The sequence below is a fragment of the Mycteria americana genome, chromosome 6 (assembly GCF_035582795.1).
Source record: "Mycteria americana isolate JAX WOST 10 ecotype Jacksonville Zoo and Gardens chromosome 6, USCA_MyAme_1.0, whole genome shotgun sequence".
Lineage (NCBI taxonomy): Eukaryota > Metazoa > Chordata > Aves > Ciconiiformes > Ciconiidae > Mycteria > Mycteria americana.
The window spans coordinates 53,120,185-53,145,414 of NC_134370.1; the positions used below are offsets into that span (position 1 = coordinate 53,120,185).

Here is a 25,230-nt window from a genome sequence, read left to right on the forward strand (position 1 = left end):
AAATGATCAGGACTTGATGCACCACATTTTTTATTGTAGAGGATGTTCTCAGCTGGTACCAGTGTGATTGCAGATGTTTCTCTTTACTGCGCAAAAACCCTAGGTTACCTTTCATAGAATAAGTTATGAATTGTGGATAGAAGAGAAAGGCTTTGTTCTTCTGAACACAAAGTGACATACAGTAAATCGTACCGACAGTCTTCTCAAACTATTTTTTTGAATGTTTTGTGCTAAAAATAACTACAGTAATATACCAAGAAACCAGAATTTTAGAAGAAACTACTTTTAATAAGCAGCAGCCAGTTGTGTGTGTCACGCCAGTTCCTTTAAAAACACCCCAGTTACCCATGTGATGAAGACCTCTGTTGTCAACTGAGGCGCTTGCTCTTGCCTCCAACAGCTTGCACGTGACAAACTTCTACTGTAGCACCCAGCTTCTTCAGCTCACTCAGCCAGATTATCTGCTTGTGGGACAGGCGATCATTGGGACCTTTCACTTCCACCAGCTACAAAGAAATGGGGGTGATTAGTAGTGTGCCTGTGGAGGAACCGAAAGATCATTAGCTTGCACAGACTAATGTAAGTATTCTTTTATGGCTGTTATTTGCAACAAAAATAGTAAAGATTTAGCACAACAGAAGGCCCAGTGGGTGCTAAATTATTAACCCATGTTCCAAAGTTTACCTGTAAGAGAATGACATTTTATCCCGTAAATACCCACCAAAACACAGACAGAGGCACTGGTGAATGAAGATGCCACATATTCAAAAAGCCATCATCTGTAACCTCACCTGTTCCAGCTGATACTGACAGCAACTTACTCATCTGTACTAGGCAACTAATTTCTTCAGCTGTTTTATAAACGTGTAACAAGTTGCTCCAGCAGCTGAGATGTCCAACAGTCTTCTAGTAGCTATTCCACTACCATGCAAGACACAAACCATGGCTGCTTACTCAATTTTTGTAGCAGAGACAGATGTAGTTGTTGTAGTCTCATATATTCAAGTTTTTGTGTAAGTGGTGACATTAGCACCCCTTGCTAACAACAGTCAGAATGTGTATGACTGATTGGTAACAGTTGCTTTACAGTAATTTTAATCGAAGCCCTATTCTACAACAATACCTAGGCCACCTCTTGCTGTTTCTCATTATGCCCATTAAAGCTACAGCAAAATGTGATGAAACAGCAGATAACAATCACCCACTACTTGCCATAGCTGCTGGGCAGCTGAGCAGCAGGTTTAACTCCACCACAACAGGAAAACACAGTTTGTATGGGCTGACAGCTGGAAGGTTTTATACCTAAGGGTAAGATCAGCTGAGCACTGAGTATTTCCATGATCTCCCAATATACCTTGAAGTGATTAGTGTGAGTACGCCACACAACCAGGTCAGGAAGTCCCCCTCTGCAATGGCGTAGATCTTTGGAAAGTCGCCTAAAGACACCGCTCAGAAATATTCCTCCAAGGCAAGAGACAAGGCTCTGCAAGAGAAGGTTTGGTAGTTGGCTTTTTTTAAATTTTGATTTCCTGTACAGCCATTTCCCAACTCTCACAAGAAGATTGTATGGCCCACCTCAGCTTTTTGTTTAGTCACGTGTAACAAGAATCTTAAATAGATGTTATCTACAGCAACTTTCCCCACTGTGTTCCCAACTGCTGTTGCAGGAAAAGTGACCATATGAGAAAAGAGTAACAGTACTTGGGAGTACTGGGGAGAACGGTGCTGAAGCCCCCCCTCCCACCACTCACCATCAGCCTCGGCTCAGTGCCTCAGTACAAACTGTGAGCGCACTACGGCCATGTGTGATTTAACGGCAAGCCTCATCAAACAGAGTGCCCATTCTGGACAACAGTTACTTACCTGAACTTGCTGGAGGGAAATAAAACGCCCCCAGCTAACTAGTGCTGCTGCTTTTCCCTCCTGAGTGGTCCAGATGTCAGCAATCAACTTTGCCAGTGTCTCTGAGGAAGCTGTATGAAGCTGCTGGAGTCTGGCCTCAATAACATCCCTCCTGTTCTCATAGAAGCTGTCAGTGTATAAATCCAGGGGGAATGTCTGTATGAAAAGGTAAATACAGCTCTGAGGAGCTGCCAGCAAAGCAGCAAGTCCAAGAATGACAATGCCCTACTTCGTATTTTTTTTATCTCAACTACAAATTCACTCAAACACTGAGTCAATTTAACTTGAACATGTCCAGTGCATAAACCTTTATTAAATGGGAAAAGCTTTGCATATATTTTAACACCCAATGCCAGTGCAACAAATGCTGGCCACATCTTAGCCTGTGCTCTGTTGGTTTTTGACCCGTAGACAGAGGTTTCTTTCTTACACAACAAAGAGCCAGTCGCTCTCCTAACTCTCCAAGCAGTAATAGTCTAGTCAGGATTTGGAATCAATATCAAGACTGCTCAGCTACAGTGAGCAGTTTGAGGTGGGAAGAACAAAGCAGTGATGAAACTGGGCAGTATCGCTCAAGCTGCCTAAAAGCAGGGAGCCTTATGCATAGTGCTGAACACATTACTATATAAACTCACTGTGGCAATTACTCAATTTTGAACATGACTAAAAAAAGGCTATCAAGTAGTAGCCGAGTGCCATTCTAGCTTTTCAAAATCAAATGCAGAGTGCTTAAAAAAAATGGCAAATTTCAGCCTTACATAAACTGCTGCCACAGCTAATCCCACAAAAATACAGCCTAGGAGTAACTGAGAGAATCGGGTGCAAGCTTTCAGCTCATCCTTGTTCATGCCTGAGGCTTGTAATAGCTCTCCTCTACATTAATAAGTAAAATCTAGTTTAAAAAAAAGTGAATTTGCAAATAAGCTGTAAATACTGCGCTTGTTATAAACATACACCTTTTTGTGTTTTGTTTTGTTTCTTTTTTTTTAAGTAGGCGTAATCTGCATATAAGATTATATAAAAGGATATTTATTTAGAGCGGCAAGATCTACAGTAAATGGTAGTTTGCACTGACAAAGAATACTTGCTTTTAACACATGAGATTCATACAATTACGGCATCTTACAAGAATAGCAGATATTCCACAAGAAGAGTTATTTGTATGAATTCCATTTACCAGTATTTGTATGGCCTTTGGAGCTACAGCAGTCCCCTTCCTGTCCTGTCTAGGAACCTGCAAGTGCCTTCATGTCCCACCTCAAAATTCCAAAGCAAGAAGGCCACCCATACCTCAGTTCTTTTTGCAAACAGTATTCAACCCTAAATTTACTTGGGCAGATGAATACAAGAATCAACTAGTAGAAGACATTTCAAAGAATAGCCATTACTCTGTAGTAAGTTGCCTCTTTTCATCATTGAGTAGCTCTCCAAGGATACGACCAAGAACAGACTTATAATCAAGTGCTCGTGGCTTAAGAAATTATTTCAAGACATGACTGTATGCAGACTCATAATCCATATCAACATAAAAGAAAAAAATTAGGTTAAGGTTAAACATCAGCTTAGTGGGACAGAGCGCAACCCATGAATTCATAGTTTTGAGTTTAGTCCTCTTGGCCTAATAAAATAATTGTACTGTTTGATTCTCTAGATTTTTTTTTACATCCTTTGCTTAAGGGACTATGTAAGGATGGCCTTGAGGGAATGTATCTCTCTCCGCCAATTAAAGAGATATTTGTAGTGGTCACTAATTAGGGAGACAGCCATCTCCAAAACCACCAAGTGATTTTCAACTCAGCCACATGGATTTCTACTTCATACTGGTGAAGAAAAATAAAGGGGGGGGGGGGAAGACAAGAAAAACCTGCATGTTTCACCTATAAAGCAAGATGACATTTCTACCTAAGATACATCATACTGGTATAAACCTGTAATTTCTTACAGTAGAAATAAATCCAGTTAAGGAAGCAGACGGCACTGGCTGGTCTACCTCTTGGCCAGGGTTCCAATTAGAAGCAATGGGTTAAGGTGGAACGAAGAAGACAGTTGTCTGGCCTGTTTTAGTTCTACAACATTTGAGATGGCTTTTTAGGGTTTTCTTAGCAAATGTCACTAAGTGATCAAGTTTTCTAATTGCAGTTATTAAAACTGTTTCTAGCTGTAATTTGTAGGATGTAATGCATTTAGCTAAAAGCCACAAGTTCACCCGGAATCATTAATCTTAGGGTGTGGCAGGGAGTTCTTGCTGGGGGTGGGGTGGGGTGTAGTGTTTTTTGCTTGTTTGTTTCTTTGACAAAAAGGAAGGATGATTCCAAAAGCATGTTGGGGTGGAGTGGGTGGGGGCGTTAACAAACTGGAGTTTAAAAATGTGACTTCCCTTTAAAGGCCATCGAAAAGAAATAGCCTTTTTTTTTTTTTAATGGAATATGTCATCTTCAAATGAGATGAACAGTGCTATAGTATAGCAGTATTCTTCTACTGACTATAAAGGAAACTTTGACCAGTGAGTTCAGATATAGGATATATGCATTTAGCCAGATGAATCCCACCCTATCTGACAGTCAATCCAGACTTACATAGCAACTAGTTACCGAGGAGCCCTTTAGTAACAAGCCCAATATAACAAATAATAAAACCAAGCAAACACCAAGATCTGTCTGGAAAGTCCCTCAGAATAAAATGTTAATCTCATTGTGAATAAGATTTTAACATGGTTACAGAATCTACAGCAATGGGTAAAGACATTAACTAAAGAAAGCCTTTCAAAACTACCTGATAGGAATTTCTGAAAACATCAGGTATGCCATCCATGAAAATGATATCCCACATTAGAATACCATACAGCGTAATAAATGTTGAGCCTTCCCCATGAATACCTAAAGGGCAAAATTTAATAAAATGGAAACATTAATTTCTACAGCAATCTCATATGAAGAGGTACTAAATCATCATGACCCAAAACAGAAACATGCTACGTTAAGGTTTATACACAGCTGAAGTCAGTATATACTAACATTGCAGCATCAAGTTGTAAATGCAGTTGTTTACTTCCACAATTTGCTAATGCTATTTCCAGGCTAGTGGCCTACATTTACAGCGTAGGATTAAATTACTATGCCCTGTCACAAATAAGGTTTACTGTTCTAACTTTAACAATTTTTAGTACACAAATTTTTTCCATTTTTACAATAAAAAATATACTAATAACAAAATGTTTATATAGAGATATGTTTTCTATTATACATATACACAAACATGTATCCATACACATACATAGAGCTATCCATATATGTATACATGTATGCATATATATGTATACATATATGTGCTGCAAAAAGCATTCACCACGAGCAGACCAATGCCCAGCCAGTATACTAAAAATGTAATACATTAATAACAAAATGTGTGTATATAAAAATGTTTTCTATTACATTTACGTATACACATACATACGTGTATGTATACATCCACATATACAAACACATAAATGTATGTATACATTTACATATATGTGTAATATAAACCTTTTTTTTATATATACAAACATTTTGTTATTAATATATTACATTTTTGAGTAATACTGGCTGAGCATTGGTCTGCTGGTGGTGAATGATTGCTTTTTCAACATCTTTCTTTTTTTTTCCCCACCTTCCCTGTCACACTGAATCGTCTTTATAGCAGCCCATGAGGGTTGTTGGTTTTTTTAATATAGATGTATAATATGTATACATACACACACATATGTGCATATATGCATATACATTTATAATATGTATATATACATGTAGGTACACATATGTACACATGTATATATACATAAATGTCTCTATGTTTATATACATAGTGTATGTATGTATATGTGCATATATCTCTATATATACACACGCACATGCATGTGCATATTTTTACATATTTAAAAAATTGTCGTGGGTTGACCCTGGACAGCAGATAAGCCCACCCACCCAGTCACTTGCTGACTGCTCCTGCTCCAGCGGGCTGGGGGAGACAAGTGGAAGGGCAAAAGTGAGGAAGAAAAAGGAACAAACAAAACCACAACCCTCAGGGCTTGAGATAAAGACAATTTAACAAGTGATGGGGGGAGGAGAAAGGTGATGTAAAAACAATCACTCACCAGCAGACCAATGCTTAGCCAGTCTCCAAGCAACAGCTACTTTGGAAAAACTTATCTTAAAAAAATAACCTGCCCATCTTTTTGTATTTTGCTTTCTTCCTGTAAAACAGACCTATATATTCTTATTTGTCCATGGCTTTTCACACCTCTTAAGTTGTAAAAATATATGAACAACTACTAATAGAGCTGCAAATTAAGCCTTTTCAAAAGAAGTTGCTAAGTGTCTTGCCATGGTATATACTCTTTTCATGTACATCTAGTACCAAAAATCAGTGGACGTTTACCTTTCCTTAATGACACTCCCTTAAATTACACTGCTAGCATTTTACCCCTAACAAATAAAATAGCTGTTCACTGATAAGAAAGGCAAAGTCAGTGATTTTCTGTGGAGATAAAGAAGAAACGTTGTTTTTTTTCCTAAAACACTTCAAAACCACCTTAGGTATATGAAGGCAGCAAATAATTAAAGACCAGGAAGCAGATCAGGTGGAAAATACATATTAGAGCATTTTGGTAAGGAAATTACATATTAGAGCCATTTGGGAAGGAAACAGAATGAGCTAAAACTGGTCTATTAACTAAACTGGTTAGTAAATTGGTTCTTTACTGCCACAGTTATTTTACCGTAAAAAAAAAAAAAAAGTTACTGTTACCCTGATCAAAACCATTCTGCTTGTAATGAGTTAACGCCAGCTCCTCAACTGAACACATGACTGTGGATACACTGAAGTCTTCGCCTCCTTCTTCATCACCGATATCCTCCATCAGAAATACAGATTTTCCCATTCCCATCTGAGGACACATCTTTCCTTTGATTGTAACCTGAACATATTAAAAGAACTACTTACTTTTCAGCATCACATTTAAAAAGCTTTAGCCTAGGTATTTGAATCTCTCCTAAAACACACATTCCTCCTTTTCAGTCTTCTTAAAATCAGAACTAGACTTTTTTCCAAAAATCAACTGAATAAAATTTAACCTGCCATTCCCTTGAAATCATTCTGTTTAGCTTTTATAAACTGGCAAATTTTTCATGGAGGATTAAAGAATGGAAGAAAGAATGCAGGTGACTGAGGAGACTGATTCTGAACTGAGAAAAAGAAGTGTTGTAGGGACATATGTGGTGACGAGGCCAAGAGAGAAAGTGAGACTCTGCTCTGACTTTGCCCAGATACCATTATCTTTGCAACAGCAGGGAAAAGAAGGAGTTTAAAAAAAAATCCATTCCAGTATGATGCAAGTGCTATTTGCATAGCATGTATTTAGAGTGCATAACTCCCAAAGGTTACTAAAAAAAAATTGCCTTTTTTTGAGCCATTAATCTAATGCTGACAACATGCTAAGGTTACTATTACTTCTTCTTACACACAGAATGCTTGGCCTGAAGACACCAGAGGCAAGGCACTGATTTGATCAGACTCTTTGGACAGAAAGATTCTGAGAGTGTTGCTGGTAAATCAGTGGAGTTTATAGCTGATCAGATTCGTAACATGTATTCAGTAAAGCAATGCAAATTAAATCAGTGTACAGCTGACTAACTTCAGCTAAGCAGGTGACCATTTATTAAATAAGTAGAAATATTTGTTTACAAGAGGCTTTTGTTTTAGAAACACATTTCTATTTATTTTCCTGCAGCACAAATAAGTCAGAGGCCGGTGCATAGCATGTAACAACAGTTTCCCAGATTATATTTTCTTGTCAGAAGAAAAAAGACCTCATGAGTTGTTATTTCTCAGAAACCACCAGCAACTTTACTTACATGTGTCACATCCTCCACAGTTATGACTGGCAGATCATGAAACAGGCATCTGAACTGCTTGCAGCTTGGAGAGTCTCTGATTCGTAGGGCCCGCTGGTAGAGAGAGAGACGATGCCCAGTTCGTACAAATGGGTCTGCCAGCCCGTTTCTAATGCAGTCAATGGCCTAGCAAAGGGCAAGGTAACAAGCAATAACTTAGAAAGACCTATACACATCTGTCTGTTTTATTACTAAGCCCAAAAGATCAATTGATTTAAGGAACACAGAAATATGTATGTAAAAAACAGCATATAAGACAGGGCCACCTTTCTTATTTATGTACTTCAGTTCTAACTAGTAAGTAGTATTTTGCTCTAGTAGGCTTCTGGATTAAAATTTGCACTAGTACAGTAAAAAGAAATTACTCTCCATCTGTACTGATCAATGTAAGATTAAGGAAGTGTAAATCCTACAAAAGTGACCAGAAAAAAGAGTTGGTTCTAAGGTAAATCAGTTTAATATTTTTAAGCCAATTTCTTAACAGCACATAATATGGAAACAGAAGGACCAGATCAGTTGTGCAAGAATGTACATACAGAACAATTTTAGACCAATGCACTACATGCAGGATTAAATATGGACTCCAGAAATTAAATCAAATCATGGTTCTGACATACTCTCTTTCTGTGACTTGAGGAAGGCATTTTGTCCTAATTTGTAAATAAGGAACTGAGACTAACTCCTCCTTTGAACAACTTCTAATTCCCAATCTGGAAAAAGCTTGATATGGGGGTATAAGATGCAGAAGAGACAACTGCAGATGCTTGACAGCCTATAATATTATTTCCTTTTAACAGACTTAGAGAATTAAAATGCAACACAAAATACAAGCATTTTAATCCCAATTCTCAATAGCCTTAGTGAGGCAAGGAAGCAACACCAAGGAAAAAAAAAAGTCATTCTCTGCTTATTTTAAATAACTCTACAACTGCTACTGCTCCTGGACTTAAAACTTTTATCTCTATTTTTCATTGCCAAATTAGTCAGGTATCTTAGGTGTGTTTAATTAGATTGGTCTTGTCTTTTAGTTAAAAATTGATTTTCAGTCTGACCATACTTCACTGTGACCTAAACAGTCCTACAGAGTTTCATTTTCCATCATTGACAATATTTTTCCTTTATACGTAACAGACAGGAAAAATGGACTTAATCTCCTGTACTTATAAATCCTCAGATGAGCACCTGATACAACTACCACCTGCTGTTTCTTGCACAGAAAATTCATGAAACTGCAACTGAGCCCTAAAATGAGTTACACAGTGGCTTCTGCGCCTTGTGGCTCTTGAAAAGAAAGCCTGTGAAAAGCTGGTGCTGGCTCACAAGGAATTCAAAGGCACAACCTGTACTGCAGCTTGCAGTTTTCTCAGATTCCTTTACACTCTGCTGCAGAAATCTTTCCAGAGGTGCCAGAAAGTTCTACAGAGACTTACAATAATCCTTGCACACAATCCTTGCCATTCCCATATGGTTATTTTTCTCTCATTCGGCTACATGCCACCTAATCACTTAGGAAACTCAAAGACCGCTCACCATGTCCACAGTGTTTCTAAACGCCTGAACTGCAAGTTTCTAAAAGACTTGAGACTGACAAGTTTACCCACTGCACAAATAATGTGTTTTACTTGTACAAACACACCCTACTGGTGCGTGTGTCCTACTGGAAGGGAAGAGGGCAAATTTCAGCAAAAGCTAAGACTACCTCAAAACCTCTTCTCCCCTCCTCTGCCTTCCTAAGAGAATTAAAAGACCAGGATAAACATAGCCTGTAATACATGTTGTCTAAAACCATTGTTATTATTTACCAGTCTAAGGGTGGTCAGTTACAGTTTATCCTGTAGGACCACAGGAAAAGTTTAAATTTGCTGTTAAAGACTGCTAACCCTGCCAGAGCTGTGTACAAGTAACAGATTAGAAATGGGGTTGTCTACTGCTTGACCCCTTACAGTAGAAACCCCACACCAAAACTGGTCCAGATATAGAAGACAACCTTCTCCCCACTGGCAACAGTTAGCCAAGTACTTAATTCTCTTAGGTTTTTGTTTGAAAACATTAAAAAACTCCTTCCGATCATGTTTGGTTTTTTTCATTCCTGATACGGCCTCATCATGACTCAGGTTCAGAAACAGAATGTTTACCGCAAGAAATTTCTCTGCTTCTCAGACATTAGGCAAATTTATAAGGCAGAGCAGCATGGAAGCTGCTACCTGATAACTCCATACAATCCTTCATGCCAAATGGTGTTCTTCTATGCAACAGAAAAAAGCAGGACAACCAAGCATGAGGATACACTCAGTATTCAATTTCTTAGGAGAAACTGGTTGCCTAACCTTGGAATTCCTACCAATATCTGCATTTTAGGAGACCCTACCCCGCTGTTCTCCTTATATGAAATATTTTAAAAAAATCTTTTCAGACAATGACTGCAGTGTTTCCAGCTTTACAGCATGCAGTTGTGAAGATACCTTCTTAGTGTTTTTCAAGTGCTGATGTAAATTCAGAGCTAGGCGATCCCACCATCGCCCTCTGCTGTCAGTACAATACACATCCTGAGACAGAAGAGTCTGCAGCTCCTGCACCGCTTCCTGTAGCAACAGCATTATATCTTTATTAATTGAGTTAGAAAACGAAGTTGAAGTTTCATTATACAATTAGCTTGTCACTTTCCCTTCTAATTACTGGGTACCATAACTTTGTCTCTGCACAATTCAAACCCCATTTTTACTCCAACACCCAATGTATTCAGGTGCGTGGGTGTATCTTAAAAACCCTAGAATATAAATATTTTTATGTGAACTTAAAGGTTAGCTGCCAAAAATACAGTATTTTTGTCCTTTCTGTATTCCTTATTGTATATGAAAAAGACCTGAATATTACCCATTGCTTTTTTGCAGAGGCAAAGACTTTTTCAGAATAATCTGGTTTGCTTTAACATGTAAGTCAGAAGCCTTTGGAGATGTTAGCTCCTAAGGTGAAGAGGCAGGGATTTCACAGAAGACTTTTCTTCCAAGATTTTCTTATTTAAAAGCAATAACTCAATCTAGTGAAACACAGATATCCTTAAATAACAAAACAACAATGTCTCAGCAACAGTCTTATGGTATATTACATATGGTCAATCTCCAAAGCATAAGCAGAAGTCAAAACAATTTAAAACTTTCTAAAGCACCCAGAAAAAAAGGCTCTTTTTCCTTAAAAGTAACCTATTAAGAGAACTGTAGCAAGTCCTGGCAAACATTATTACCATTTTCCAGCCACATCAGAAATGTAAATTGATGTACAATGCTACATTAAACGCGTATTCCTATTCACTTCACAACTTTACCTCATACATGTGAAGTCTCTGCAAAATTTCAACACCTTGAGAAAGGATTCTTGTATACACCCAGCCAACTGTGAAATGTCGCAGATACTCAGGTAAAACTCTGTGATAGCTGAAAGATAAGAGCAGCTCAGATCAATTTAATGATGCCAATTTAAATTCTTAAAATTCTCTTACTAAGAATACTTACACCTAAAGCATTTACAAAAACTAAATGCCTTATGTATCAAAACTGAACTGAAATGAGTATCCCAGCTACAAAGCCAAGAACCCAAAGGTATGAAAATAGTTTAGCTGATGTAGCAGGTGTAAGCTGCACTTGCACAGTGTATTTTGCTTTCAACAGCAGTGGAATTATTACTTAGTAAGTTTTACATCAGATGCAAAACAATGACTTATTACATCATGTTTTGTTACTGCCAACTTGTTCTCGTAAGTCAGAAGGTTAACTTTAGAAACACAGCTGAACAAAAGAAAAAGGCTAAAACAGGCATTTCCTGCCATGAAAGAAGACTAACAACTTCTGGGTAGGCAGCTCTATGTTTCAGGACAAAGTCTTTTGAATATCTTACTGAAATCAAAATGGGTTTTTCCACTATCTTCAGTATGAAATGGAACAGACCTCCAAATGACCCTCTAGGAATATCGTTTTAAATCAGTTGCCATGAAAATGAATATAATGCCAAACATAAGGCTTTAACTTTCAGTGTATCATTAAGCCAGAAAACAAAATAATTGAAGGAAAAACTGATGAAGGATGCTTCAAAAACAATACACGTTATTTCAGTTCTCAGATCTTTAGTAACGTTTCCTGAATGACACCCACTTGGAAGTTTGAAGAGATGAACAACCCACTATGTTTTCCCATAACGTTTGCAACATTCTTTTCTTCACAGTGAATTTTAAATTCTGCTTATTGCTATTTGTCTAAAAGCCATAAAAACAAACTATGACGAGGGAAAAATAAGGCTCTTGTTCTCCTGCATTGGCACATAGAACAGAAATGTTTTAGTGCTTTATCCTTGCCTACCAATTCATTCCCAAGGTTTTATAAAAAAGGCCTTTTCACATAATCACTTAAAAGGTAAACAAACAACCAGGAAGTTCAAAGCTTTCAAGAATATTAAAGCTTCTAAATTTACCAAGCTTAAATAATATCACTAGTCTATAAGCCTCTCTCAAAAGGAAAAGTACCAAAAGTAAGATAATACACTTAATAGTTTCACATGAACACTAGGCTAGTTTCCGGTTTACTACCTCAAAGAGGGGTGATTTTTCAGTTCGTTCCAGGTTCCTTTAGCACACATATATAGACGATTAGCTTCTTCCCAGTTCCCGTTTACCATTGCAGTGGCTATATCATTTGACAGATGAGCAGCAGTTGCATACCTAAGGCAAAAAAACATAGTAACTGTATTAGGCTCAAAAAGCATTTATAGTTAAAAGAAATCAATTCCTCCATACAATACCTTTTAAAAAAATCCCTTCCAGTCTCCAAAGACATTGAACCATGCAGCCAACTTTATCCTTAATCTTGTAGGATCAGGAGAGTTTACACTAGCAGGGTACATTATGTTTAACATTACTTATAAACTAGAGAATGTATTTTTTGTTTTGTTCCGAGTCCATTCTAATAATCACCACAGCAAATGAAGAAACAACTTTCATCAGCAGATGATCATGAAGCAAATAAATATGCTATTTTGGTTCAAAATGCAAGCCACTGCGAATTACAAGTCCCACCTAGATACAAAAATGCATTTAACATCACTGCAGAAGTGCACTTCTACCTATTTACATCTGGAGTTCTAAATGATGAATTCTTATTTGCCTACACAAGTAGAGCAGTAAAACTTTTCCAGAAATAAACAGATTTCCAAACTGCCAAAGCTCCCCCTACCTGATAAGATCTTCTCTGTCCTGGAAGACCTGTGTTTTCCTATTTATAGTGTAACTGGGGAATACCATACGCCCCATGTTTACCATAAGGACTGTGGAGAGCTGGCCCTGACCAGCACTACCAGCTTCTTCATCCTCCATTGACTCAGACAGTGAAAATAGCAGCAGAATTCGAGAAAAGACAGCCCGAGGGCCTTTACAGACCCTGACAGATTTTCCAGCCAGGTCCTTCACCCTGGAAGGACAAATAAAATTACTATAACAAATAATTTTTACCACCACTTATAAAAATTCAAATATACCGAATGAAGTATGAGGATAATTTTGGTTTCAAGCCAATTAACATGTAAACTTTATTTTCCTCGAAAGAAGCAGCTTGAGAAACTATATAGTGCATGTAACCTCTAGTGAAAAGCCAAAGAAATGCATTAACTAATAAAAAGTTTAAGGGCCAAACTTCAAGCAGAATAGAATTGGAACCAACTGCCCTTTGGGTGCAGACACTCCTGTTGCTATACCAGGCAGTACCAAGAAGCAACAAGATGTGGTTTGCTGTTAGGGCAATGTTTACAGACCACAATTTGAGATCCCTTGTTTTAGGGTATCTCCATTAGCACATCTTCATCCAGCCTTCTCATACAAGACAAGATTTCTGTGACTTGTCCACAGGACAGCACAGATTTAAAACAGGATTTTCTCTGATCTCATGGGGTAACTAGTATTTCAGCTGTCAACTACAGCAAAGAGCATTACAACCCCAAAGATGTTGTGGCTGAGCAAGTAACTATCAGCCTCTTTTCTTGGAGTAGGGAGTAAGCCAGCACCAAGGACTTTTATGGAATGTAACTAATTTTCCCAGGTTCCTTTCTATTTCCTGAACACGTTTTTTTCTAGCCTTCCTTTGATAGTTTAAGCCAATATTCTGAAAACAATCTGTTTCTGTTAGAGATATTTATACAAATTATGCATCACGCATCGTCATGTAGTTCAAATATCTAGTATCAAAGAGAAAAAATGAAATCTCAAGTGATTCAAAGTATTTGCATACTAAAGTTTTCTATACCTAGATTAGAATGAGGGAACAACTGCAACTCCTTAAATGAAAACATCCTTACTTATCACAAAGTCCCAGCATCCTCTAACACAAGATAACCATGGCTGTGGCTATGATCACTTCACCTGTTTTCCTGCAGACCAAATGAAGTGCAATGCTACTGGAGACAATGACACCAGGGTGACATACTATTTTTAACAGAATGGGAACCACTAGAGCTCCTGCTGTATTCTGAAAACAACAAAGACCAAATAAAATGACTTTAAAGAAGCTAACCATACTATGCAAACCTCCCAGCTGTGAAGCTTTGCAAGCCCACCACTAAGCTAGCATTAAGCCTCTCTTTTGGCATAAGGAAAGATGAACTTACTGATTCATGTAATAATAATTCTTCATGGAGGGATGATTTTTAAGTTCTTCTTCCAATACTAGGCCCCTTTTAATACAAGGAATTTTGTGGAAAATCACATGGTAGATTTCAGGGGGTAATATTTGTCCAATAACCATAGCTATGCAAAACTTGACAAAGCTTTATATCTCTCATTTGAAAAAGAATACCACAGGAAAGACAAATTATGTTATTGAAGCAAATGCAGTACATAATGGTATCTGTCAGCTTTCTATGCAACCTGCATTTTGTACAGAGAGGATTCCACAATTACCGAGTTCAGATCCTAGTTCTCCAGCCTACTAGACAAGCTAACTGCTAGACAAATAACCTTTGTTTATATGCATTATTATACAAACAGTTATTTTTTGGTATTAGTTACTAAAAGAGGTAACTGCATAAGAAAGCTTATAAGCTCCAGAACTGACTTGTACCCTAGCACCAGCACCCTGGCTATTACTTTAGTTCATACTCCTAGACTTCTTGTGGATGTTCCAGCTACAGATCCAGCCCTAAACACCAAGAATGGGAATGCTGTAATCTCTCCTATTAGGGCAGAATGATACCTTAAACCTGCATCTGGACCCCAGAAGACGTGAAAGTCAAGGGCATCTGATATACACAGCTGTAACAGCCACGGTGAAAAAATTAACAGGAAAGAAAGAACACTTTGTCAAGCAAACAATCTTTTCCCTTTAAAAACATTGCCGAAAAGGAGGCTCTATGCTAAAATACAAAGTCAATCACAAAAAAAGAGATTATTGCTCCCCTCTAATTCTACTAAAAGAGCTTACCCAGCAAACGAACATCAAATAGTTGCTTTAATAGGCAATGACTTTCTCTATGTCTTCCTAGATGTTTTTCTGCACTGGTTTTGCTTGAAATAATTCAGAAATGTTTCGCTGTAGAACTGAGTAACTTTGGAGATAGATAATCATGCCACAGCTGAAAAGCATGACATAGTTTAAAAAAAAGTCTAATATTTACCCTTCTGCTTGACCCACTGTGAATCAAAATTTAATGCTGCCCTTTTTTATTCATAAATTCACTAAATGCACTCCTCTCTTCAAAAGGCATCTAGACTGAGTCCTTTGAAGCATAACTTACATTTACCTGCAAAATTTAACTATAAACAGAGTTACCTTTTTAAAATCACTGTCCCAATACCAGCCTGACTCCTGCTGAAGACTGAACGTTGTTTTGCCAACCTCAGAAAATCATCCACAAGTAGCTGTTTCTGACCATTTGGGTTTGGCAAGTGGAAGATCTTTGCCAATGTTTTTAGCTCAGGGACTGAAAGCAAATCCAACCCTTCACACAGGTCTTCCAGTTCAGATTCTAAAAGTAAAATGATCCACATATATTCATTATGTGCTATACATACACACTCAAGCAATAGCTCAAAGTATAGTACATTCATATAACCTAGTACTAATCTAATGATCTAGATTCTTCAAACATGTATTATTGATGCTAGCTGGTTCAGCTTGAAATTCAGTCTCTTCACAGGTCCACTATGAAGGAACAGAATAATCAGAAAAAAATACTTTTGCAACTTCAAAACAAAAGCAAATACAAAGAAATTCTGCCGAGTTACAAAAAAATGCTGTTCAGAAAAACTTGTCTTCCTGATGATTAAAACTTTGCCCGTTGCAAAAAAAAGTCCTGCCAGGGAGCAGCAAGAGCAGAGCTGCTCGACAAGGGGGAATGAGCCAGGAGTCAAGAGTGACCACAGCACTGGCAGTGTCCTCACCAACCCTGGTGCAGTCCCACCGTAAATGAACAGAACGGGCAGAGCAAAAGTCCTGGTAACAGAAGCCACTGGCAGCCCCAGAAAAGGCATGATGATGAATCAGGTCCAGGGTCGATCTAAGAGACGAGCGGGACATAAGACTAGAGACAAGCCTACAATTTACGTCTGGGATCCACCCACAGTACATGGCCACAGACAAGACTGGAAAAAAAACACCCGCAGCATTGGTTGGAGGTCCAGGCAGCCAGGGATGGACAAGGCCAGGGCCAGGGTGCCTACAGCACAGCTCAGGGCAGTACTGAAGGATATGAAGTAGAGCTCCTGGACCAATGCACAGAGGCTGCACAGCTCAGGGTCTGAGATGAGGCTGGTGAGGGCAAGTAAAGCCTATTGTTGCACCTGTAGCCCTGACATTTATTTAGCTCTCCCTATTACCTAATTTGCACTAACTGCTTTTATTATGAATGTAACACAACACAACTCATCTACCTGAAACCTTTATGCTGCTCCTCTAATTCTCTTCTCAAGGCACGGACAAGCACGTAGTGCATTAAACTCTAACATGACACAACTGTAGTTTTTATCTGTAATATTTTTAACATTTATTAATGCTGGCCATACCTGTTTGCAGAAATCTGGCTTCAGCCAGTTCTTCAATTATTGGTGACAAATCCATACTTATCTCTCCATACTCTATTTTGTTCACCTTTAACCAGTTCAGCTTGCGTTGAAAAAGTCTCACATATAACTTCTGCCCACCAACTGCAAATTTTATTTAAAGCAGGGAAGGATAAAAAGAAAATTAATTTCTAAAACATAGTACTATGCATAATCACTACCTTACTTAGAAAAATTACTTTGATGCAGATATCCTCTAAAATACATTTTAAATCTGTTCATGTTCTATGAGCAGACTTGGTAAAATACCAGAACTTACCTTTCCAAGTAATTATTGCTCATTAGAATCTTTAAGTTTTGTAGGTTGAAAATTATTACAACGTATTTTGTAGGTAACGAACATTGCTCAAATACATTTTGGACATGCTTACCCTTTAAGAAAGAATTTGTTTTCTAGGAAAAGACAACTTCATTTTTCAAACTCTGCATATTGTGATGTTAAATAGGTCTCTTTACTTTCTTTAACACTTATTCAATAACCTACTATTCGATGTTGGGGAACAAAAGAAGCTGTAGTCTGACAGAATGATTTCATAATCACAGAACACCTCTCTGTGTAGTAGTCTTCAGATTCTTATTTTTCCAAAGATAAGCTTAATTTTACTAATATATCTACTGAAAACAAGGGAAAAAACCTCCTATCGATTTGGTTTTTATCAGGGAAGTGCTCTCTTAAAGTAACTTTTAAAAATACTTTTAAAATACTAACAATGCTGAAATTCAGCAAAATAGCTTATTAAATCCTAGCTGAAAATAGTCTAGCTGTTGTTACTACATTCAACTCCTTTTTGAATACTTAATTCATCCCTCAACGTCTAATCTTTTTATCCCTGTCTGCTGTTGCTTAACTAAAACTGATCATTAATAAAAAGAGACACTGAAACACTATCAGACCTAGATATATTCAAGAAATGACAGTTAACTTTTACATGCTTATTTAACTATTCTCCTGTCCTTAAAAAGTTTTTTTCAGCCTTTTTTTCAATAGAATGTTTCCAGGATCTATTCACTGAGAGAACTACATTCATATACATAAGCTTGTCATTTTCTCTGTGGGCTAATAACTTTGAAGTCTGTCTCCAGTTTTTACAACTCTGGAAAAAGGAAAAAGTTCAAGTAATGCTTAAACATCCTTTCTCCAGACCATGGAAACTGACCAAACTAGGGCTGCAATCCAGCAAAGGCATGTGAGCACCGCTTTCTCTCTAAAGGATTTCAATGACAAATAGAAGAATAAAAGGTATTGCACAACTAATTAATTGCTTCTTAAGCATCCTGTTCTGCAGTACATTACCTTTGAAGGTTTGGGGGATTTTTTTTCTTTTGTAGTTCTTAAGAAAGTTTCAGGTGTATCACTGAAATAAAAAATTTGCTCTAAGTTGAAACATTATCAGGAAAAAGATGCAGATCTTAGAAAAGTTCACCCTCTATGAGTCATTAAAACGCAACAGAAAAAAATTACATTATTTTTTCTTGTTCAGTTTTCTGTACCTCAGTTCCACTGGTGACTATAAATTAATGTTTCTCAGATACGATTTTTCTATTATATAAAAATTGGAAGGAGGATTTCACAAAGTTTATTAAGTAGTGTCACTAGAACTATGTGTTTGCATTTAAATTCTTCCAACTGCAACATGCGGTGAAATTAAACACGGAGAATACAAAAAATAGTTTTTTAATATGACACCTAAGTTCACACAGATCTCATCTTGAGCACAAAGCCTGACATTGCACTGCAGATTACTTGTTATGGACACATCTCTGCTTTTGCCTACTTTTATTTACTGTTTCCAGTACGTAAGAAATTGGCAGTGCTCTACATCCAACATAAAGGCCATCCACTTTTGAGAAAACTGGGCAGGAAGGAAGGAAGGATTACTTCAAATTTAATTATTTGAAAAATATCATTCCTTTCATAATAAGCATTAGAGATAACTTGCTGAAGAATGGTAGACATTTTAGCAGAAAACAATGCAATACTGGAGAATACCTATGTTCAAGCAACTTTATAGTATTAAGCACGTGTGGGGTTTTTTGTGTTATGATAACTGAAAGACAACATTTGCTTGGGTAGAAACTTCTAATTTGGAACAGACAACCCATCTACCTGAACTTTTAAAGTACTCATCTAAGATTTCTTGAAGGTAAAGACATCCATCTGTCACCTGTCCAGAATTCATTATCTATTGACTTAATGCTATCCAACCACTCCTCATAGCTGAATCATTGAGTTTTTCCTACCCTGCAAAGAGAGATTGTTTTATTTGCGACTCCAGCAGTCAGTGCACACATGGATTTATCATCACCACTTCGCAATAATTCTTTCTGTATTCTGAACTCCTGTGAGAGGGGAATACTGAAATTACACTACTGAAAGAGAAACAAACACTTCCTTTATTTAACAGAACAAGTTACTATTACTGATCAGTGTTGTACTCATCCAGAGCAGGGAGGGTGGAAATAAGGAAGCTGTATCCTGAACATCTCTTAGTATTTGTCAAAGTAGCCAAAGCCTGCTCCACTAACTCTAAACTAAGTTAGTGGACTCTCTAGCACTGCTAAACTAAGTTAGCCACTTACCTAACTGTAAGTTTATTCCTAGATCTTCTTTGGATGTAAATGATATGCATCTACTGCTTGCCTCAGCCAGTAACAAAGAGTTTTGTTGCTTATATTCTATTCTTTCTTTATATATTCCCATTTTAACTATCACAACATAAACAAGGCATTATCAAGCTCTAAGATGTCACTGTATACACATTTAGGTGAAGAAAGTTAACTATTTTAATATTCTTATGGCCTTGAGTGCACCACTAGGCTCTGCAACACCATCCCAGCCCCCGCAGGCTTGGCTGCTTGTGTTCAAGGTCAGCTCTGATATGGTACAGCTGTGTAACCTGGACTCAGGCTGCTGGGAAGAGCTGTGTGAGGCCTTGTCAGGGCTTCCCCCCATTCGCTCGGGAGCTGTACTTAATTTGAGGCTGGTAGCATGCACTCTTGCTTAAGCTCTGCTGTGGTATGCCTGTGCCCAGCCAGACACCCTGCTGGCTTGGCTTCACCTTACACCTGCCTCATCACTATGGACTTGCCTGAAGACCTGCCATCACTGGAGCACAGCTGACTGCAGTACTAGCACTGGGTCCACTCTGCTCTTCTTCTTTGGGCAATGTGGGCTTGTGCCCCTTGCAGGTGAGGTGAGGATGTGGCCCCTGCCCCTGCTGTCTCCTTTGGCTCCTGGCTTATCTTCCCATGCAGAGTAGTCTGCTCTTGCTGCTCCCTCACAAATACAGTCCTATGTTATGATCTCATTGTACTTACAATATTCTCATAACTTATGTTAGTATTATCCTTTAAATTTTTAAATGTTTGATGTTACTGCATAATCGTAATTATTACAATATAATCTGTAAGAGCCTAACTGTGACCAGGTAACCACTGCAGAAATACCTGTGTAGGTTTAGAGCTCTACTTCCTCCTCTGGAGTTTCTTCACCTTTTTAGCAACCATCTCTGAAGGTGGTTTGAGTCAGCTCAGCTGACTTTTCCACTAGGGCACATGAAGAATGTTCATATAGTCCTTTCCAGCTGCTAAACTTTGGAAGAAGATCTTAAGTCAAAAAAGACATTTCTGAGATTGTTCCACCATAGTTTAAGTACTTCCTAGAGAAACAGGTATGCACTGACTCAAGTAGTTGACAATCTCAGTTCCTTAAAAAAATTATCAGGGCTATATTTCTTCCTAATAAGCTCAAATCAACACTTCTCCATTTTTGTCACTCAGTATCCTGTATTAAAAACCTTGTGATGTCATATACACTAACCTAACCTCATTCTGTTTTTTCTCCACAGCTATACAAGTTATTATAAAAACACTGAAAGTCTCCTATTGGCCTTGGAAAAATTTTGCGTAATTGCTAATCACAAGTCATGACCTTGATATTCTCTTTTGTAATGTCCTGTGGTGTCAATCCACAATATCATTTGGAACTTCATAGAAACAAACAGTAAGGGACTAAGTGCTCTGAACAGCTAGAACAGTTTTCTTCCACTCTGCAATGGGGAAACAGTCTAAAGACTGTTGTATGCTAGTGCAGAAAAGATTAATATAATCTACAGAGAGGAAAAAGACCAAAATACACAATACTTTCACACAGGGAAATACTATTCTTTAGTGCGATAAACTTTACAGCCTGCCAGTGAAGCCAAACTCAATGAACACAATACATCAATAAGTGCAGCCTGCTTCTGATTTTTTTTTTATTATTTTTACCAGCAGGTATGTATGCAACTGTCACTTTTGTATGCTCAGCTCAGATGTATGAAATGAGCTCATATGAGCACATATCTAAAAATACTTTTTTCAGGCAACTGTATATTACCATAGTAGCTTAAAACAATATAAATGGTTATGCCTGCAATACTCTGAGATACAAATTTTCTTGTGGACGTTGTTATAAGCTTATTTCCATTTTGATGCTCCAAGTTTGTAGCTCAAGTGCTGGTCTTAAACTGTAACTAAGAGTAGTTTTACAAGTTATAAACATACATAAAAATTCGCAGGGTTAGTTTTAACTTGCATCACCTCTGCCATGCTTTTACTGTAAAACTTATATGAGTATAGGATTCAGACAACATGTCTGCTTCGAACCTTGTCTAAATACAGAGGGCTTAAATCTCCAACATTCTGGCTCCTACGGAAATTAATGAGAGTTAAAAGTACTAAGCAACCTACAAGAAAATCACTGTTAATTAGTAACTAGCATTCTAAACACTGGATAATAATCACAGGGATAACGATGGATTCACACCAAGCACGAAATTAATCTGTAAATGTGCTGAATCAAAGCTCACAAATGCCACTTCAGAAGCAGTTTTTTCAGGGTCTGTGCATCCAGCACAGGCTCTTCATAACCCCATTTTGTAGAATTCCCATATGTAATAATCATCAAAAGCTTGGTGTTAACTGATACTCTTTTACTGTGCTATGAGTTTCCTTCCTTGGAAACATGTTTAAATGCAGCAGCAAGTTGACTTAAGATTCTAAAAAATAGTATTAAAACAGTAAAAAAAGTATTCCAAAACCCCAGAAATATCCATAATCATTCTCTCCTTATTTCTTACAAGTCCCCACTATTTATCATTACCTTCCATTAAAGCAACATAAAAGTTTACCTACAAGAAGCCACTGAGGGATATGTCTCCTGAGAAAAAGGAGCTTCTTCCCTTAAGGAATTTATCAAGTTAAATTGCCCATTGGTATAGCACTCTTCACATAAAACTATGTAACGGTTCTCTCTACAAGAGGTAATGTGATAATACATTAAAGAAAAAAAGATACCTGATAATTTGCAGAACTTGGTTATAATGTTCATATCTTGCTCATCAAAGAGTCTGACATCATCTTCGTTCTCCAAGACTGCTCGCAACACCAGTAAAAAATTCTGGAGGTAATATGGGTGACCAGGAGAGCTGGGCACAGAGCTAACCGCAATTACTTTGTCTAAAATGTCCCCAATGGAATTTTGAAATTCTACCTTTTCCACAGTTTCTGACAAAGTAAGATTAATCTCACCTTTAAAGTCTTCATGAACTTCCACAGGAAGTACCTGTACATCACCCTCGCTAAAGCAATTTTGTGTACCGCAGTTCACTTCTGTCTTGGAAGAAGGTATAACCTGAGTGTGAGGCTGAGTCTTGACTTCCAAACTATTGGTCAGCTCTGCTGAAGTATAAATGGCTAGATGTGTTTCAAATCTATCAGGACTAATTATCACACCTTCAGACCTACATTCTGTTTTGGTGCTCCTTCTACCAATTGGTAACCTTTTGCCATTTATTTTATCAGCTGGTAATGATACCTGAACAATATCCACAAGGTCTTTTCCATTACATTTGTTTATTTCTTCTTGAAATTCAGGTTCCTTCTTTGAAAAGTTTTGTTCCTGGTGATCTCTCTGAGCAAGCTGATTTTCTTTCTGAGAACTATGCCCAGCATAAATCTCATCATCATCATCATCCCGTGCTGCAGCACTTTTGCACATATTGTGAACAGCTGGAGGTGAAGGGTCGGTCTCTTTATAGATGATCTGTTTTCCTCCCTGGATACAACGTCTTCTGGACAGTTTAGATGACAAGCTTCCCAAAGAGACTATTTTAACTGTTTGAGCCCGTGGTTCATTGTTAACACTACAGACTGAACTGTTATTGCTAAAATAAGGACTAATCTGTTGTACTGCATTCCCTTCTGTTTTCAGTAAACTGCTTTCAGAAGGACTTGTTTCTGGATTTAAGAGGTTTTTTGAAAAATATGAGCTGGAATTATTGTTCACATTTGCAGCTGGGGGACTCCCATTCCTAAAAGAGTTGAGTGTTGAATCAATGACGCCAATCTCACCATGGTTTCTGCGACATGTTTCATCCATGTGCTCATTTATTTCATATCTTGGCACCATTTGCCCGCACATGGGACAGGTAATTTTGGCAGGGGGAACATTGTTAAAAAAGGAAGTAATAGAGGAGGATGCTGAAGGTATAGATGGTGTTCCTCTACCTTCCACTTTTTTTGTTCCTTTTTTTTTCTTATTTTTACTAAGTGACAAACTTATTCGGGCTCTTTTAATTTCTGAAGATCTAGCTTCTGCCATTACAAAACTTCAAAGCATTTATGTGGCACAGGCAACTTCATTCAGGCCAAATTTCCTTATTCTGTAATACTTAAAAGAAAAAAAAGACTTTTCTTGGCTTTGCATTTTTCATCTGTAATCCTCTGACATGCCTTCAAGGAAAAAAAAAAAGATACTGAATGAAAGATCTTCTGAGGTACCAAATGCAACCAAGATGCACAGTGGAGAAGAAAATATAAAACCCTAAAAGTGGGAAAGTCAAGCAATCCTTAACTTCTACAATACAACTGTCCCTTTACCTTCTCACTAGGCAGGCAAGCAAGCATACCACGATTGCCATGCTGAGCACTGCAGCTGGCTTCATGGGAATGGTTTAAAAAATGAAAATACTACTACACACTTTGACTACTTAAATGCCACGTTCACTTGCTGATGTAAGTGAAAACTTGAGATCAAATTAAATGTAGGGATATAGTCAAGCCCTCCATTTTTTGTCATTATCTTGTTTGCTACTTATAGCCGTACTATTTTTTGGTGCCAACTACCCACTTTTACAGAGCACGTACAACGTGCACGTGTGAGTACCAAGCCCAGGTGCAGTGTCTTGCAGCGCACTTGATCCCCGAAAGCGCCGAGGACATCGCGCCGGCCGGGCTGTGTGCTCTCCCGGGCCTGTTCCGAGCAGGCCACGCTGCTCCGCACAGCGCCCGGGCAGAGGAGCTGCAAGCTCTCTCGATGCGTTCCCGACGCGGATGGCGGCGCCTCAGGTTTCTGAACCCGTTTCTGCTACTACCTGCCAAGCGAGAGGTGCCTGCCTCTCGCCTGCCCGCCCCCACTCGCGCCGCTACCCCCCACGGTCGACCGGCCGCCGCCTCCCCGCGCCTGGGCCGCGCGAGGGGCCCACCCGACGCCCCCCGCAGCCCGCCCCGCCTGACTTTCCCCACGCACCGGCGCCGCAGCCGAGCGTCGCTCCGCCGAGCGTCGCTCCGCCGCGGCCGGCCCAGGGGCCGTGAGGGGGGAGCGAGGGGCCGCGGCAAGAGCGAAGGCCGCCCCGGGAGGCGGGCACCAGGGTCCCGCGCGGCAGCGGCCCCGCCCCACGGCACGCAGCGGGCTGCTGCTCGTCCGCCCCCGCCGCCAGGCCAGCGCAATGCATCGCCGATGGCGGGTGGCAGGCCTGGGGAGCAGATTGCGGAGCCCGGGTGCCCCGCTCTAACAAAAACGTACGAACTGAGACCTATTTAATTTTAATCATCTTGCCCGCTTTAAATTTAAAATTTCCTGTAAGAACAGATGGTGGAACACAGGTGTCGTCTTTCTTTAGAAAGGGGAAGCTGAGGGGCAGCTGCTGGAACCTTATTTTTTTTTTTTTGTTCAGCCAGGAAAAGAGCAAATACCGAAATATTTCCACCTGGAAAAATATCCTTTAAGTTAAAAGATACCATTTGCTTACTCTGAGTTACTGCAGGCTTAAAAACCTTCCGTGTCCTCCCTGTTTGATAAAATGGGAAATTAAGTTCTTCACTAAATGCAGTTATTCCTGCAATCCATACAGGGCTATTACAACAGCAGATACAAAAGCTATGGACTATAAATTAAAGAGACGGCACAGTCAAAACACAAACATCAAGTATTCTACATGGTTATGTATCTGCCCATGGCAAGAAGCTTTCTTTTTAGAATAAAAA

The 25,230-nt window shown here is 38.6% G+C and overlaps 1 protein-coding gene across 5 annotated transcripts; it reads right to left on the minus strand.

Moving 5' to 3' along the window:
• Positions 1–24,643, minus strand: FAN1 (FANCD2 and FANCI associated nuclease 1). Of its 5 annotated transcripts, none has more exons than XM_075505833.1 (14): positions 24,494–24,643; positions 22,261–23,697; positions 16,867–17,007; positions 15,635–15,830; positions 13,052–13,285; positions 12,409–12,540; positions 11,155–11,263; positions 10,295–10,414; positions 7,794–7,886; positions 6,688–6,856; positions 4,675–4,778; positions 1,864–2,058; positions 1,355–1,483; positions 2–506 (listed from the first exon to the last, which is right to left on the minus strand). In XM_075505833.1, the coding sequence occupies exons 2-14, from the start codon at positions 23,564–23,566 to the stop codon at positions 369–371; spliced, it is 3,066 nt and encodes a 1,021-aa protein (XP_075361948.1). In that variant the 5' UTR covers positions 23,567–23,697; positions 24,494–24,643; the 3' UTR covers positions 2–368. The 5 variants fall into 5 exon arrangements, with proteins under 5 accessions (XP_075361949.1, XP_075361948.1, XP_075361950.1 ...); XM_075505835.1 differs by having other exon boundaries at positions 3–506; positions 7,794–7,958; positions 22,495–23,697; XM_075505831.1 differs by having other exon boundaries at positions 3–506; positions 7,794–7,958.
• Positions 24,644–25,230: the final 587 nt, after the last annotated feature.